Genomic DNA, 16,406 nt, shown 5'->3' on the forward strand with positions numbered 1-16,406 from the left:
TCCTGTGGCCTCAGGAGCAGAGCTTGGGGCCCAGGGAAGGGGATGGAGCAGGCCGAGGCTCAGCCTCCCTGCCCAAAGCCCTCGCTCTGAAAGCTACTTTGAGGGAAATCTGTGACCTGCCCCCCACCCCAAGTGCTTGTCCCCAGACTGGACTTTGTACGAAAGGCAAGAGGAGGGCCGAGGGCGTAGGACCTGATCCCAGACCTGGACCTTTCTACTTTAGGAGATTCTTTGGAGAAAGACTCCAGGACCCCAAACCCTGTAGGTCAGCCAGGCGTTAATGCAAGGAGCGTTTATTGAGCAGGACTTGTGGGAAGCCCGAGACTGCTGAGATGGAGTAGCCACCACGGTCCAGTCAGGGCGACATGGGTGAATGGATCCTCCTAACACAGGTGGTAAGTACTGAAGCTGCCTGGGAAGGCTCCCAGGAGGAGGTGTCCAACCCAGAACCACTTGGTAAGAGAATAAGTTTGAAGGATAAAAGGGACCAAGGCCCATCAAGGAGGGAGCTCTTTTCAGAAAAATAGGGCTTCGATTTCCTGTCGTGGCTCGGTGGAAAGGAATCTGACTAGAATCCGTGAGGACACATGTTCAATCCCTGACCTAGCTCAGTGGGTTAAGGAGCCCACCGTTGCTGTGAGCTGTGGTGTAGGTTGCAGATGCGGCTTGGAGCTAGTGTGGCTGTGGCTGTGGTGTAGGCCAGTGGCTACAGCTCTTATGCAACCGCGAGCCTGAGAATCTCCATATGCTGTGGGCACAGCCCTAAAAAGCAAAAAAAAAGAAAAAGAAAAAGAAAAACAGGGTTCAGAAGCCAGAAGTCAAAGGTTACGGGGCAAAGGTCACTCTACTTTTAGCTCAGGGAACAATCCTGGGGGGTTGGCTTTGCAGGGTCTCCTCTGTTGCTCTTTGTCCCAGATTGGGGGGTGGGGGTGGGGGGTGCGGGTGCTGCAGAGGTCTGATCTAGGACTCTCAGATCATGCCCAGCCCGAGGGCATGTGCCCACCTATATACATCTGGGTGGGGCCTAGGCCCAGAGCAGGAGCCCAGGGCTCAGGCAGTGAAGTCCAAGCGAATCCTGGTAGTGAGCTGGAGGTCAGGACAGGAGGTCAGCACGGAGGAGGGGGGCTACACCTCACCCGTCCTCCCCCTCCCCCCTCCCCAGTGGCACCACAAGGCACGCAGCCGCATATCACCCGTGCCAGCCCTCACCTCCCGGCAACGTCGCCGCATTCTCAGCCACGCCATCTGGCGTGCCCGCCGCTCCCCAGAACACTGCGGCGGGCGGGGGGAGGGGGCAGCGGGGCAGGTGCCCACCCCAGAGCGGGGCAGAGGCGGCAGGTCCCCCTCCCCCAACGTCCTTTTGGACCTGAGGTGGGCAGGGGGCCGGGGAGGGGGGTGGGCAGGTGCCCCGGTGCCTCAGGAGGAAGCCTCGAGCGTCTGAACTGGGGGGAGAGTCGGCCTCTGGGCGTCGCCAGCCTGCCCCCTCCCCTTCCTCCTTCCCCGCAGCCCAGCCAGTGCCAGGAGCACAGGCCCGCAGAGGGTCCCCACACTCCTGCGCTGCCCCTCAGCTCAGAGGTGCGGGCGAGACGAGCAGAAGCCCCCGGCCTCACTCTGCTCCTGTCCTCATCCTTCACCTGCCTGCCCCCCTCAGCCCCGGGAGAGACAGTCGGAGGGCGGTGGCCAGGGGATGGACGCCTGGGTTCGACTCCACCTGCTCCCCACGGTGGTTTGGTGGGAAATCAAGTCTCCTTCTCCAGCACACCTGCCCCCCCCCAATCTGATTTGGAGCAAGGTGGTGCTGCTGGGGGTGCTGGTGGCAGCGGGGTCCGGCTAGGTGTCCTCTGGGTGTCAGAATGGGGTGGAGGTTTACAGATTTGTGTGTGTTTTGTTTTTGGGGGGGTTCTGGTGGAGCAGGGGGTGTAAAGAGAGCAGTTTCCTAGAACATTCTCCGGTCCTCTAAGCAGGACTGCCTGGACCGCCCAGGAATGACCTGGCCCCGCCCTCGTCTCCCCGCTGCACCCCCGCCCCCCTCTCAGGACCTCGCCTGCACAAAATGGCCGCCACCCCTGCGAGGCGGCCATTTTAGGTGCCCAGACTGTGGCCTCCCCTGGGACCGGGCTAGGTCTCCATGGGAACCTCAGACCCTCAGCTCCCAGCCCTCTGGATGGGGTGGGCTGCAGAAATGGGCGTCTTCCAGGCCTGGCTGAGGTGCCCACCCTTCCCCTTTCCCTCTCAGAGACCCGGAGGGGACCAGGCCCCTCACCAATTCCCTTCCCCCAATGCCAGGGGGAGGAACAGATGGCATCTCTGGGTGTCCTTCTCCTTCCGTCTCCTTCCTTCCATTTCTGGCTCTTTCTGTCCCTCCATCACGGCGTCTCGGCATCTCTGGGTGCACGGAGAGGAGCACGCAGGTCCGTGGATGTTCACGCTTGTTCGTGTGTATGTGGCCACGTGTGCGCGATCCCTCTTTCAAGCCCATGTCTAAGGCGGGCCCATCCCACACCTCCCTCTGTTCCAATTTTCCCCTGTTTTTTATTGTATCTTCTAAAAAAAAAGTTGAAATGTGTCGAGTGAGAAAAACTTGTTCCATTTTTCTGAAGGAAGAAAAGACAGGGGCAGCAAACAGACTGAGGGGGATAAGGTCCCCCATACCCCCAGGTATGTCCCCCCTACTCCCAGGCCTCCTTCTCCCGGGGGCTGAGGTCATTCCTGATAGGAGATGGGGGACAGATGGAGGAATCTCTGCAGGGCTCCCCCATCCTTGGGAGGTCTGCCTCCTGCCTGGAGCAGAAAGCAGAGCTGGTAGGGGCCTGTGAGGCTTAACCCAACCCTGGGTATTTAAAGGAAAGGGCAGGGGGTATCTTTGGACCCCAAGGGAGCATTCCTTCACTTCCTCACCCATTCACTCTCCCATTAGGTCAACAGAAACTCAGCTCCATGCAGACAAAGCCTTCTAAATGGGTGTGTGTGTTGGGGGGGCAGTATGTGCAAGAAATTGATATTGTCAAGCATGTTACAGTTTTATAAAGTGCTTTAATAAAAGCGAGAGATGGGAGTTCCTGTCGCGGCTCAGTGGTTAACGAATCCGACTAGGAACCATGAGGTTGCGGGTTCAGTCCCTGCCCTTGCTCAGTGGGTTAAGGATCCAGTGTTGCCATGAGCTGTGGTGTAGGTCACAGACGCGGCTTGGATCCCGCGTTGCTGTGGCTCTGGCGTAGGCCAGTGGCTACGGCTCTGATTAGACCCCCTAGCCTGGGAACCACCATATGCCCCGGGAGCAGCCCTCAAAAGGCAAAAAGACAAAAAATAAAAATAAAAAACAAAAGAATAAAAGCAAGAGATGGCACTTATTAAAGGTGCACTTTACTGCAGGCCTGTGCCAAGTTCATTACACGCCCATCCCATTTAGTACCAATGACAGCTTTGTGAGGTGGAGCATAATTGTCCCCATTTTACAGATGGAGAGATCAAGACTGAGAGCTGTCATGTAACTTCCTTAAGGCGTTCAGCCGCTCGAAAGCTGGTAAATAGGGCTGGCCCGGAATTGGAGCCCAAAGCATGTGCATGTACTCAAAGCACCATATGACTGGGGGCTCAAGAAGGACCATGTGTCAGGATTGAAGACCCTCACCCTCAATTAAGGGACAGTAAAGCCTTAGAGGCTGTGCTCAAACGTGAAAAGGGCCCCAGCCAGCACGCCTGAGTCTTCGGCCCACCTGGGGCCTGTCCTCTGGCTCTTCTCGCTGCCATGCTGAGCGCCCCAGACCATCTGCTATAAATGGAAGTCTGCCTTCCTAGGACCAGGATGTAGGAGTGGAGGTAAACTTACCACGGACTTCTCATCCATGGGGACCCCTGAGGCAGATGCTTGGATTGTAGAAGGAGCACAGAGCCGGGAGTCAAGCCCCTGGGTTCTAGACCCAGCTCTGCTCTCCACTGGGTGTTTCTGGGTGAATCAGTCCCTCTCTATGGGCCTCCATAGAAGAGAGTTTGAGGTGCCTTTTGGTACCTGGTCAAGTGCCTCTGATGGCCTCACACAGGGCCAGCACCCCCTCCTCCAAGGCCTCCTTAGCCATCCCGTGTGCCTCTGCTTAGCTTGTAATTCATTCTACCAGGCACCAAATCAGCATCTAGCAGCCCAGGACCCCTTCTGGAGGTCCTAGAGGGAGAAATGGGTGCCTGTCCAGACTGACGATGAAACCCCTGTCTTTGCACCACGCAGTGCTTGGCGCGTGGTTGACCTCAAAGTGTGTGGTTAAGGGATAACTGAAGCCTCTGGAAGCTGGAGCGGGGAAGGGACAGGAAATGTGGGTCTGAAACACAAATGCCTGAATAAGGGTGTGGACAAGGGCCTCCCTACACCTGGTTGTGATTACCTGCTTACACGCCTGAATCAGAGTAGGGATGTGTATCTGTTTTCTGCACCACAGAGTTAGGAACGTGTGTGTGCGCGCGCGTGTGCGTGCGCCCCTGTGGGTCTAAAGCTACCTCCCTCAACCTGTGCCATGTGCATCTGTGTCTGGCCCAGTGAGAGGGTTGAAAGGTGAACTGTAAGATAAAACAGCAGTTTCCTACCTTCCTTATCCAGACACCTGTCTGACCTACCTCCCTTTGGCTATTCTCAAGACTGCTGGATTTGGCTTCAGTACTTTCTGTATTTTTTGCAGGGGGAGGGGAATGTTTGAGAATCCTCTAGGAACTTTAGGCAATGCCCAGCCCTGCCCCCTCCTCCCTCAAATAAGCGAGTCCAAGGCCAAGAGAGAAAACAACAGGGGCGGGGGCACTGGTGGCTTACCTAGCAGGGGGAGGGGATGCTGGGCAGGGAAGGTGGGGGGAGAGGAGGGAGAGGTTTCTGGAGTAGGGATCGAGGCTTCGCCCTCTCCCCCACCCCCAGACAGTGGGTGTATAGGCTCATCCTGGGGGTTCCTTTCCATCCCCATCCCAACATTCATACGCCCCCCCCAACAGCCAAGGAGATCGCTCCTGTCGGCTGACTCCACAGACACACACACATGTCCCCACAGACACGCACACGCCCATGCAGAGGCACAGACATCCAGGCAAGTCTTTCCTTTTCTCTGTCTTTCCCTTGGTTTGAATTTCGTTCAGCCACATATGTTGTGTGTGCGTGAGGGTGGGTGGGGGAGGGGCAGACAGGGATGAGGGATGGCACGGTGCCAACATCTACCTATGGGGCTGAGGCCAGGGACACCCCCAACGCCCACCCTGGGAGGGGGCCTCAGCTGTCCCTTTGTGACCGAGGGAACCCTCCTGGGGGGGAGGCAAACCTAGAGGTCCTTTCTCCAGACCCCAGGGTCTGGTCCCTGACCCACCTTTGGGGACCTGCAAAGGAGGAGATGGGCAGAGCTGGACCCCAGAGGGAGCACAGAATTGGGGACACCGCAAACCCCCAGTTTCCAGCCTCGCTACCCCATTGTTCCCATGTGGGGAACTCTATATCCAAGGGGGGCAACTCCTCCTACCTCCCTCTCAATCCCTGCTTTCCCTGCGTTGGGCGGGGAGGGCGGCAGAGATATTTATTTATTTCCTTTATTTATTTAATTTTTTTTTTTTTTTTTTTTTTGGAGTAGAGAGTGACAGATGGCGGCGGGTCCCGGGGGAGCCGGCTCTCCCCCAATGCAGACGCATGCCAATCACCGTCTCTCATGTGATAGCTGCTGCCCGTGACGTGCCAAGCCCATATGGCCTGGCATAGAGGCTGGTACCCCGCCTGGTAGAGATGCCACACTCGCTCCGCGGTTCGCATGGCGCTCTGAAGACGCCGGCGCCTGCCGCCTTGAGGAGCCGCTGCCCCCGCTCCCTGAAGATGGGGGAACAATGAAATAAGCGAGAAGATTCCTCTTCTCCCCCCTCTCTCTCTTGCCCCCCTCCCCCCCCTCCCCTCCCCTCTCCCCTTGACTCCTCTCCGAGGTAAGTTGTCCGAAAGGGAGCTTGATCTGACCCCCCGGTTGGGGGGTGGGGGGGCGGCTTCTTCTGCCGACAGTAGGTTTCCCAAAGCCGCCCTTCCGGGGACATTGCCCCCTCATGGGGTGGGCACCGGAGGCGCCCCGGGTTCCCTCTCCCCTAGGGGCAGCAGCTCTGGGGGCTGCGGAGGGAGGTGTCTCTGCCTGCGATGGGCTTGGGGAGGAGGAGGAAGCAGGGTTATGAGGGGGCGTGAAGGGGCTGAGATGGGAAACCCCCCCCCATGGCTGTCCCGGAGGAACCTTCGACCTTTCCCCACCACCGAAAAAAAGAGAGAGAGAGAAGCAAACAAACAAATTTGGGTTTTTTTCCATCGATCCTGAAATACAACGAGATTTGAAGAGCCGTGTAGGAGGGAGGCAGTTTAAAGGGGGGAAGGGGGTCCCTGACCGCAGGGGAGACGGACGGGGCTCGCTTCTCTCAGTCTCCACCCCACGCCGGGATTTCTCAGTCCTCGCCGCCCCGAGCCGGCTCCGGGAGCTGGGGACGCCCGGCTGGAGGAGACGATCCTCCCGCCTCTGGAATTGGGGCTGCGGGGGTGGGGGCCGAGCCGAGGGCGGCGCGCGGCCAAGTTGCAAATTGGATTAGGGAGCGTGGGGGTGAGAGCCACGGGAGGGTGGGGGAGCCGGGCGGAGGGGCCCGGGCAGCCGGAGCTGCCGAGCGGGGCAGCTGTCCCCACCGGCGGCTGCCCAGCCTTCCTCCACCGCCGGAAGAGAAGGGGCTTTCTGGGCGATCGCGCCGCCTTCCCCCCCACCCCACCCCCAGCGAAGAGATCTGTCCCCCAAAGCCCCTGCTCCTTCCCTGTCCAGACCCGGAGAGGACTCGGCGCGGGGAGCGGCCCCTCGTTCAGGCGAGGGGTGGAGCCGGGGCCCAGCGCCGGGGAAAGGGCCTGGGCCGAGATCCCGGGCGGGTGGCTGGGGCTGGGGTGGGCTGGGCTGGGCTGGCTTGGGGTGGGGCCGGCGGAGGAGGTGGGCATCCAGGGCCCCCAGGCAGGAACCCGCACCTGACTCGGGGCTGGAGGCGGGTTGGTGGGGGAGGGCATGACCCCAGCGCGCCCCTCACTCTGTGCTCTCTGTCTCCCCTTCCCGCCCGCCGGGCGCCCTCAGGCACCATGCTGACCCGCCTGTTCAGCGAGCCTGGTCTCCTCTCGGACGTGCCCAAGTTCGCCAGCTGGGGCGACGGCGACGACGACGAGCCGAGGAGCGACAAGGGTGACGCGCCGCCGCCACCTCCGCCTCCGCCGGGGCCCGGGGCTCCGGGGCCCGCCCGGGCGGCCAAGCCCGTCCCTCTCCGTGCAGACGAGGTGCCGGAGGCCGCGCTGGCCGAGGTCAAGGAGGAAGGCGAGCTGGGGGGCGAGGAGGAGGAGGAAGAGGAGGAAGAGGAAGGGCTGGACGAGGCAGAGGGCGAGCGACCCAAGAAGCGCGGCCCCAAGAAGCGGAAGATGACCAAGGCGCGCCTGGAGCGCTCCAAGCTGCGGCGGCAGAAGGCGAATGCGCGCGAGCGCAACCGCATGCACGACCTGAACGCGGCGCTGGACAACCTGCGGAAGGTGGTGCCCTGCTACTCCAAGACTCAGAAGCTGTCCAAGATCGAGACGCTGCGCCTCGCCAAGAACTACATCTGGGCGCTCTCGGAGATCCTGCGCTCGGGCAAGCGGCCCGACCTGGTGTCCTACGTGCAGACGCTGTGCAAGGGCCTGTCACAGCCCACCACCAACCTGGTGGCTGGCTGCCTGCAGCTCAACTCGCGCAACTTCCTCACGGAGCAGGGCGCCGACGGCACGGGCCGCTTCCACGGCTCGGGCGGCCCGTTCGCCATGCACCCCTACCCGTACCCGTGCTCGCGCCTGGCGGGCGCACAGTGCCAGGCGGCGGGCGGCCTGGGCGGCGGTGCGGCGCACGCCCTGCGGACCCACGGCTACTGCGCCGCCTACGAGACGCTGTACGCGGCGGCGGGCGGCGGCGGCGCGAGCCCGGACTACAACAGCTCCGAGTATGAGGGCCCGCTCAGCCCCCCGCTCTGTCTCAATGGCAACTTCTCGCTCAAGCAGGACTCGTCGCCCGACCACGAGAAGAGCTACCATTACTCTATGCACTACTCGGCGCTGCCCGGCTCGCGGCCCACGGGCCACGGGCTGGTCTTTGGCTCGTCTGCTGTGCGCGGGGGCGTCCACTCGGAGAATCTCTTGTCTTACGATATGCACCTTCACCACGACCGGGGCCCCATGTACGAGGAGCTCAATGCATTTTTCCATAACTGAGACCTCGCGCCCGCCCCTTTCTTTTTCTTTTGCCTTTGCCCGCACCCCTGCCCCCAGCCCTGTCCCCAGCGCAGGGGCACCCCCAACTACCCCGGCGTGGGGCGCGGGAGCGGGCCGCGTGTCCTGCCGTTCTCCTGGGCAGCACGGTCCTCTTACCTGTGGGTGGCCCGTCCCAGGGGCCTCGCTTCCCCCAGGGGACTTGCCTTCTCTCTCCCCAAGGGGTTCCCTCCTCCTCTTTCCCAGGGAGTACTTCTACAGGGACCCCTCTTCGGGCACTCCCTGGAGATCAAACGCCCCCCCCAATTCCTAATCCTTGCTCTTAGGTTTCCTCCTCCCCTTTCCCCCTGCAGGCCCAAAGGCGTTGGTAAGGGGGCAGCTGAGCGGTGGGATACTGTTTTCCTGTTATTATTATTATTATTATTATTATTATTATTATTATTATTGAAACAGACACCAAGCTGCCAAGGCAGAAAGGAGCCGGGCGCCCCTTCTTTCTTGAAGAGGGCAGAAGTCAAGGCGCCGGAGCCAGGACCTGGAAGCCCTAGTCCCCAGCCCCTAGTCTCAGCGTTTTGTGATTTTAATTTTGGCGGGAGGGAATGTGGATGGAGAGGAAAGAGAGAGGCCAAGACAATTTGTAACTAGACTCCATTTTTCCCTTTTCCCTTTTTTAAACAAACAAACAAACATACAAAAAAAAAAAAAAAAAAAGGCTAAGAGGCGACGGAGGCCGAACGCAGAGTCCGGATCGGAGAGAAAACGCAGTAAGAACTTTTAGAAGCAATAAAAGGCAAAAAATTACTACTACCAATAATAAAAAGACACAAATATCTATGCAAGGAGGTTCTGACTGAGCCTAGCGGCCCGGCCCGGCCCCGGGGTGCCCCCTCCCGGCCCGCGGGCCGCGCCGCCCAAGCGCGGATCTGTGCACTTTGGTGAAGTGGGGGCCGGCGCTGCCCCCTCCCCTCCCCAGGTTCTTACAATCAGTGACTCGGAGATTTGGGGCCCCAGTGCCACTGCCCTCCCCCGCCCCGTCCCTGTTGTGCGTCATGCTGTTTTTTAAAAACCTGTTTCCAAATTTGTATGGAATGGCAAATTGTTGGGGGGGTCGGTTTGGGGAGGGAGGGTTTGCATGAAAGACACACACGCACACCACACCGCACGCACACGCAGGCCCGGCGCCGGCATCCGGGGACAGAGGGAGAAGAGCTCACCGGCCCCCATTTCCCGCAGGCACCTCTATCCCTTCCCAGGAGGAGGGTGGAGACCGAGACCTGGAAGCAGCCCCGCCTCTCTGCCCGATGGTGCCTCGGTGGGCGCCGGGCACCCGGCGATTTCCGGTGGCTGGAGAGGGGGTTCTTGTCCAGGCGTCTTCTTGGCTCTTGGCTCTGGCTGGCAGGTGGGCAGGGAGAGGGCTGAGGGCTCCTTCGAGGTTTCCAAAAAAAGGGGCAAAAGGAGAACCTCTTCCCACCGGAGGCAGGAGATCAGGCATCCAAACACTCGATGCAAAAATGCAAACCCACAGGCGACACACCCACACACTCACCCACACACTCACACGCAATTTTACCTTCCTCTTGTAGCGAAGATGAAACTCCCGTCGGACACCCGAAGTGCATTGCGTGTTTCTGTTCAGTTTAATGACGATTAATAAATATTTATGTAAATGAGATGCAAAGCCGGACCCGCTTTCTCACGGTGGCCTCATTTCATTCCGGGCATTGAGCTGGGGCTCCGGGTGATGGAGAAACAGTCAGGTGACTGTGCGGTGGTCAGAGAGAGGGACCCTGGACATTCCTGGGTGGGATCCCCACACTATAAACCCCCTCACACCTACCCACCGGGCACCGACCAGCTCCACTCACTGCCCCTCCCAGACCTTACTTACACAGACTCACACACGCCCCCAGCATAGAGCTTTGCACGAGTCTCATTATACTCCTTCGGTTCCCAAACATGCACACACACCTCCTTTGAAAACAAAATTATCTTTTCATCACTGAAAAATGACCGAGTTGGGAGCGGTCAGTCATTTTACAACCCTCTGCCCACTGTTGCAAAAAACGAGTGTGTAGAGATGAAGAGACAGACAACCCTTTGAGCCAGACAGGGATGTTTTTAAATTTAAAAAAACGATCAGGTTATGAGGATGAAATAATCATGGAAGAAGTCTTTTCAGTCTTCAATTTGCGTTTCAGGGGACTCAAGGGAATCAGCCATTTTTAACCTTAGGAATGTTGAAATTTGCAGGGGTGTTGATGAGGTTGGAGGAACCCCCCCGCCCCCCGAGTCCTATGAGGAGGCCTGAGTCTAGGAGGCCACCAGGTAGATGGAATGGAGCTTGACCTACTCCACAAGCTGCCCCAGCAAGGCAGCAGGAAACCCTCTGGTCCACACAGGAACAACCCCTTTCCTGCCAGTGCAGTTCCCTGTAGAACTAGGTGGGAGGAGGAAGGGCACTGCGGAGGAGCCTGTCCTACTGCCCAAGCTGCTTCCCCCTCAGAGTTCTCTTTCTCTGAGCCTCAGGGGCAGAGGCAGCTCTGAACAGACTTCCCTGAAACATTCCCTCTGGAATATCTGGAGAGGGTTTAAGTCTCCAACCACCGCCCCCGTTCCAAAGCTTGAACACACTTAGGAGAACCAGGATCAGACTGTTTCTGACGCTGCTGACTGAAATTATTTTTTTCAAAAACACTTCTGCTCATTTTAGGTCTGAAACGGGCATTGTAGTGTTGAGTCTGGGGCTTGAGGTCAGGCATGCTGAGGCTTTTAAAGGGAGGATCCAAGACCCCAAGCTGAGAACGCCCTGAAAAAAGGGGGAAAGGGAAAGAGAGTTGAAGAGGGACTTCCTGGGTGTGAAAGGGTGGATCTGATTATAGTCTCTGACCTTGAGCTCCGAGGCTCCCCTAAATGACCAACCCACGTCTTTGCCCTCCTTCCTCCAACCCAGGATAGCGGAAGGCGGAGCAGAGACCGGGAGGGGAGCTGTCCGCTCCCTGGTGCTGACTCTTGTCCAGCCTCACGCTTTCCCGCCCCAGAGGGAGGCCCGAGCTTGCCTGGCCCCGGGGAGCTCCGGGCGGCTTGAGGCCCTTCCCGGCTGGCCTGCCGGGATTCTGGGCAGAATTTTTCCCCAGTTTGAGGAGAATTTCACTGGAGTCCTTTCAAAATGTCACCACCTTCTCTGTAATTCTCATAGGATCAATTCTCTAGTGTGAGATTAAGAACCGGGCCTTTTGCTCTGAGGATTCACCCCTGTCGGTGATCAAAGGGGGTCTCTCAGATCTCCAAATCACCCCTGCTCTTGGAAGAAAGAAGCTGACCCACCTTCACTATCCCTCACTTCCTGCATAGACTATGGAGTAAGATGCACACCTCGGATCCAAATCTGAAGGAGTCTGGTCTGAGCCTGGCATGGGGCAGTCCTGGCAGGGGCAACTAGAGAGAAAAGGAACTCCGTACACATCCCGAGGCCCGAGTCTTATCCTGCCCAAAGAGCAAGGTTAATTGGGATTCTCCCACACTCAGCTGGTTTCCTAGAACCCGCTCTGAAGTCCCTGAATGGGCCGCATCCAAGTGGCTTGGGGCGGGAAGCAAAAGACCCCTCTGTGTGGTTCCCCTGGCCAGACCCCAGACTTCTGCGCTTTGCTCTTGGGGCTACCCCAAGCGGCTCATGCCTGTTTTGAAAGCCAGATTCCAGCGCCTTTCCAAGGATGTTGACAACTCTTCGGCCGCTGCATCTGTGGTCACCTCGACAGGTGGAGTGGCCGGGCCCCTTTTGGGGGCGGGGATCTCTAGCGCCTCTGCTTCTGATGAACCTGGCGTCCACAAAAGCCTCCCTTTTCCCAATTCCTGACCCTTCCCCCACACTCTCGGCACTCTGACAGCGCTGTATCCTCCCATCGCCCTCCTCCCCAACACTCAACTTCCCTGGCGAGATGGCGAAATGAGCAGGAGAAGAAGATGCGCGCGGACACACGGCCCCAAACTCCCCCTCGCAGGTCTTTTTCTCTCGCTTTCTCTCCCGCTTGCGCGCACACACACACGGAGAAGCTCCAGGAAGAGAAAGGGGGGGTGGTGGCAAAAAGGGGCCAGAGCGGTGGGAGGGAGAGGGTGAGGGGAGAAGTCGCGGAGAGGACGCCCTCCTTGCCCTGGCCTGAGCGGCGGGATCTCCAAACAGAACCCGCCGGCTCAGCTCAACCCCTGGGCTGCCAACCCCAAGGCTGGAGCCGAGATCAGTCAAGGCGGCGTCTTCCCGCCTTGATTTTCCCATCCCCACTCAAAGGCCAGCGCTTGGAAGTGACCGGGAAATAGAGGTGTCTCTGAGTCCAAGCCATTTGTAGATCCAGGGAAAGAGAGGGAAGGCCCTTTGGCTTCTCTTCTCTCCATTTAACCCTATTCCAACCAGGATCTGGACGGTTAGCCCCTGAGCCCCAGCGAACCCCCCAGGGAACCCTCAGCTCTGATTTCATCACCCAGAGGGACAGTGCAATAAACCAGTGAGTACAGTCCAGGGAACTGAGCCCCACCGGAGTCAGCCACGGAGAAGCCCTTTCACTCCCTAGACTCTGTGGGTTTGTGGTTACGGCTCTCTTTTGCCCTTTTATGGGAAAATCCACCAGCCAGAGGAGGCAGGGATTTCCCGCAGGGGGTCAGATATTTTGTCCTCTCTTGGGCGACCTTTGCTTCCTCCTCTTCTTCAGAATCTTAACCCCAAATTGCCTGCTAACCAGAATCTGTTCCTTTGAGAGAACACTGACACGGAGAGATAGTTCTAGATTCCACAGTTTCATTCTCAAGGAAGGAGAGAAGAAGAGACAGTGCAGACCAGGTCTGACCAGCCAGGGGCCCCCATGTGACACCGGGGTCAGCCCAGGATTCCACCTGACCTGCCCCTATGTGCTCAAAGGAGAAAGGTTTTTGTTTTTGTTTTTGAGAGATGTGGGAGGGGGCAGATGGGCCTTGGCTGTCACAACAGGCTATCCAGCTCACAGTCCAAGACACTGTCACTTTTCTTTCTTTAGGGCTGGGTGCCCAGGCACTGGGCACAGGCCCAGAGGAGAGGTCTTCACCTGGGCTGTGAGAAATTCTGAAACTCTACTCCTTTTCCAAATCCTGAAGCAGCTTCTGCTTTTCCATTCTGCATCTTTTAAAATTCAGGACAAAGTTTTCCTGGTTGAGAAGTGGTAAGAAAGGGCACAGACACCTTGGGAAGGCTGTTTTACTTTCTGAAATTTTCTCTGCTCTTAAAGCACCAGGAGCATCCCAGCTGCCTGGGAGTGCCAGCATGAGAAGGCCCAGATTTGGCACAGGGGCAATGGGTTTCTGGGGACAGATACCGCTGGGATGGGGGCCTCAGCCCCCTGGTGCAGGGAGGAGAAGCAGGGGTGCTCAGAAGGGTGAGGACCAGGGAATCCCTAGAAGCTGCTGTGCCAAGGGAGCAGGTGGGGGGGGTACTGTGTTGGGTGGAGATGATGCCCAGATGTTCTCCGGGGTGTGGCTCTGGTGTCGCCTACTCACCTGCCTCCAGCACAGGAGCCCAGAGGGGTCACCCAGGGCTGTGACTGAGGCTCCAGGGTTCCATAGAGTGTGGGCTGGTGTTCTGTTATTCATACCTTTCTCTGGGCTTCTCTCCACCTCTGTTTGCATCTCATTCCTCTTTTTGGAATTAATTGAATTAGGAACAGGTCTTTCCCGGAGCACTTCCACTTCCCGCCCGGAGGCTGCGCTAGCCAGGAGGCCAAGGCTGCGGTGAGGTCGGGTCCCACCAGGGCTGAGGAAGCCCCCACCCCGCTTTGGGGACCTGCATGCCAGTTCCTACCCTTAGCCAAGTCTTCACCAAGGGCACAGCTGGGCGGGGTCTGGGCAGTCCGCCCGGCTTGGGACATCTGTTCTCGCCAGAGTCGCATTAAAGGCAAGGCGGTGTGGGGGGGTGCTCAGAACCAACCCCCCCCCCCATTCTGAGCTGATGCCTGCTTTCATGACTGACTGCAGGCTGAGACCGCAGGGGACACTGGACTCGCAGTTTTTCTTTCCTCTTGGGGAAAAGCGAGAGAATCAGTGCGGGGCACGTGGGGCTTTCTCTCTTGCCTTCATCTCTGCAGCCCCCTTCCACTCTCTCCTCAGAGGCCACAGCCGGCCTGACTCCTGGAGGGCAACAGGGTACTCCTGCCCCGCGGGAGCTGCCCAGGAGTCCCTGGAGGCACAGGAGCGCAGGGTACTGCAGAGGCTGTGGGCCGGCTGAATGCAGAACTGATCCCGCTTGCAGCGAACTAGCGTCTAGCATCGGCTGGGCTCTGAGGCAGAGGCCGGGGCGCTGTGCACGGGGTGGGTTAAAAACAACTCAATTAAAACATTGAAAACATTTGGGTTTATATTGGGGGGAGGGCGGCGCTTAAAAAAAATCTGAGAAGAACCACACAGCCTCTAAGCAAAACCAAAACAAAATCCTTAACTACTGATCATTTTGCAAAAAAAGACAGAAAAATTCCTCAGACACTTCTCCCTTGATGCCTCCACGAAAAAAGCTCCCAGCTGGCCAAGCCCGGTGCCTGGACACCCCTTCACCACCCCAGTGCCCTGGCGCCAAGCCCAGGTCGCCCCCTGCCCACCCTTCGCTCGCGTGTTGGTGCCAGTCTGTGCCACTCAGCCGGTGCCCGGTGCCCGGTGCCAGGCGCGGGGGGAAAGCGGGGAGGAGCCGAGGCTCCAGCTTAAATTCCATGGCATCTGTTCATTATTATACAGTGAGGATTTTTATATGGACAGCTAAATTAAAGACAGATTTTTGCCAGAATTGCAGATCCCATAAAAATGATGACACAGGATGGGGGCTTTTTCTTTAAAAAAGAAAAAAAAAAAGAAAGATTAAAAAACACATCCCAACAATCCACAACCCAAACCCTTGTGCCCTCTTCTTCGACATTATCGAGTTTCTTTGCTCCCTTTGCCTGCCTCCTCTCCTTCCACCAGCACGGACTGCCCAGGGAGAACCAAACCCCATCGGCTCTTCATGCCCACCCTGCTCACAGATGCCCAGTAACCAACCGGCTGACTCCCATAGCCACGTGGGGTGGGCAGAGGTGGGATAGCCAGGGCACGTGTGGAGGGTCAGGATGGGAACTGGAGCTGGGAGAGAGTTGCCAGAAAGGGGTAGGAGTCAGGGGGCTTGACCTTTCCACATTGTTCATTCGAAAGGCTGCGTTTTTGGCAGGTTGCCAAGGCTGGGGACAGCCGGAGAGTATCAGGCAGGTGGAACCCTCCATTCTGGGGGCAGCAGACAATGCCCAGGTCTCCCTCTCTAAGGGAGAGGATGATCCGAATATGGGGCTCTAGGCACAATTTGCCCAGGAGCTGGAGTTCTGGAATTTGAAATTCCAGAGATTCTAGAAGGCACCTGGGTGCTAAATATTCTAGGGCTTGCAGGGATCCAGGAATTCTGGGTCCTGTGTCAGGAAGCAGATCTTCCAGACTCCGGTGGCTCTGGTGGCAGAGGCTCTAGTTGCAAACGATTTGAAGTTTGGGGATGACGTTCTGGGGCCCTGGGGCAGACTGGAAAAGTCTGGGCAGACAACCAGGGGAAGACGGAAGGAATGAGGGCCCCTCGCAGGGGTCCAGTCACATCCCCCCAAATGAGTGGGAGCCTGTCTTATTTTTTCTTTCATTCAATTTTTTTTTCAGGGAAGAAAAAAAAAAAAAAACACATATCTGTGGCGTTCTGTGTCCTTCAGACAATTGCACTGTCTGTGTCTGTGTCTGTCTGTGTGGCTGTCTGCTCATCTCCCTCAGATTTGGAGCTGACAGAATTCATATCAGAGGGCTGAGCGCAGGGACATCTGTGTGCGGAATGACTGTGCCTACTCGAACCTGCCAATCGCTCCTGGCACGAGCTGGGTAACAAATGCCTGTTACCTCGGAATGCTGGCGGGTGGGGGTGGGGTGGGGTGGGGGAGGGCGCCTGGCACCACCAGGCTGCCAAGCCCTGCCAAAGCCCCCTCCTGCCCTCAGCGGGTCCCGCCTCCTTCCCCGAGTTGGGGGTCCACGAAATTGGATTGTTCATTAATTAGCAGCGATTAGAAAATTGGGGTGTCTCAGCCTCGGCCGACCGGTCTCCTTGGCCTCCCTAAGCTCGCGCCCCGCTCCCCTCTGGTCCTCCCTCCGCGCTCTCCAGATT

At 58.1% G+C, this 16,406-nt stretch overlaps 1 protein-coding gene across 1 annotated transcript; it reads left to right on the forward strand.

Moving 5' to 3' along the window:
- Positions 1 to 5,745: 5,745 nt before the first annotated feature.
- On the forward strand, positions 5,746 to 8,950 carry NEUROD2 (neuronal differentiation 2). Its single transcript, XM_005653929.4, has 2 exons — positions 5,746 to 5,931; positions 7,089 to 8,950. The coding sequence occupies exon 2, from the start codon at positions 7,094 to 7,096 to the stop codon at positions 8,240 to 8,242; it is 1,149 nt and encodes a 382-aa protein (XP_005653986.2). The 5' UTR covers positions 5,746 to 5,931; positions 7,089 to 7,093; the 3' UTR covers positions 8,243 to 8,950.
- The last annotated feature ends 7,456 nt before the right edge of the window (positions 8,951 to 16,406 follow it).

Source organism: Sus scrofa, chromosome 12 (assembly GCF_054392235.1).
Source record: "Sus scrofa isolate SSC_HxYL_T2T_F1_AM1 chromosome 12, Sscrofa_HxYL_maternal_Yorkshire_Landrace_v2.0, whole genome shotgun sequence".
Classification (NCBI taxonomy): Eukaryota; Metazoa; Chordata; class Mammalia; order Artiodactyla; family Suidae; genus Sus; species Sus scrofa.

Excerpts from the sequence above, each read along its gene's own strand:
- NEUROD2 (XM_005653929.4), top strand. The coding sequence starts at position 7,094 with ATGCTGACCCGCCTGTTCAGCGAGCCTGGTCTCCTCTCGGACGTGCCC.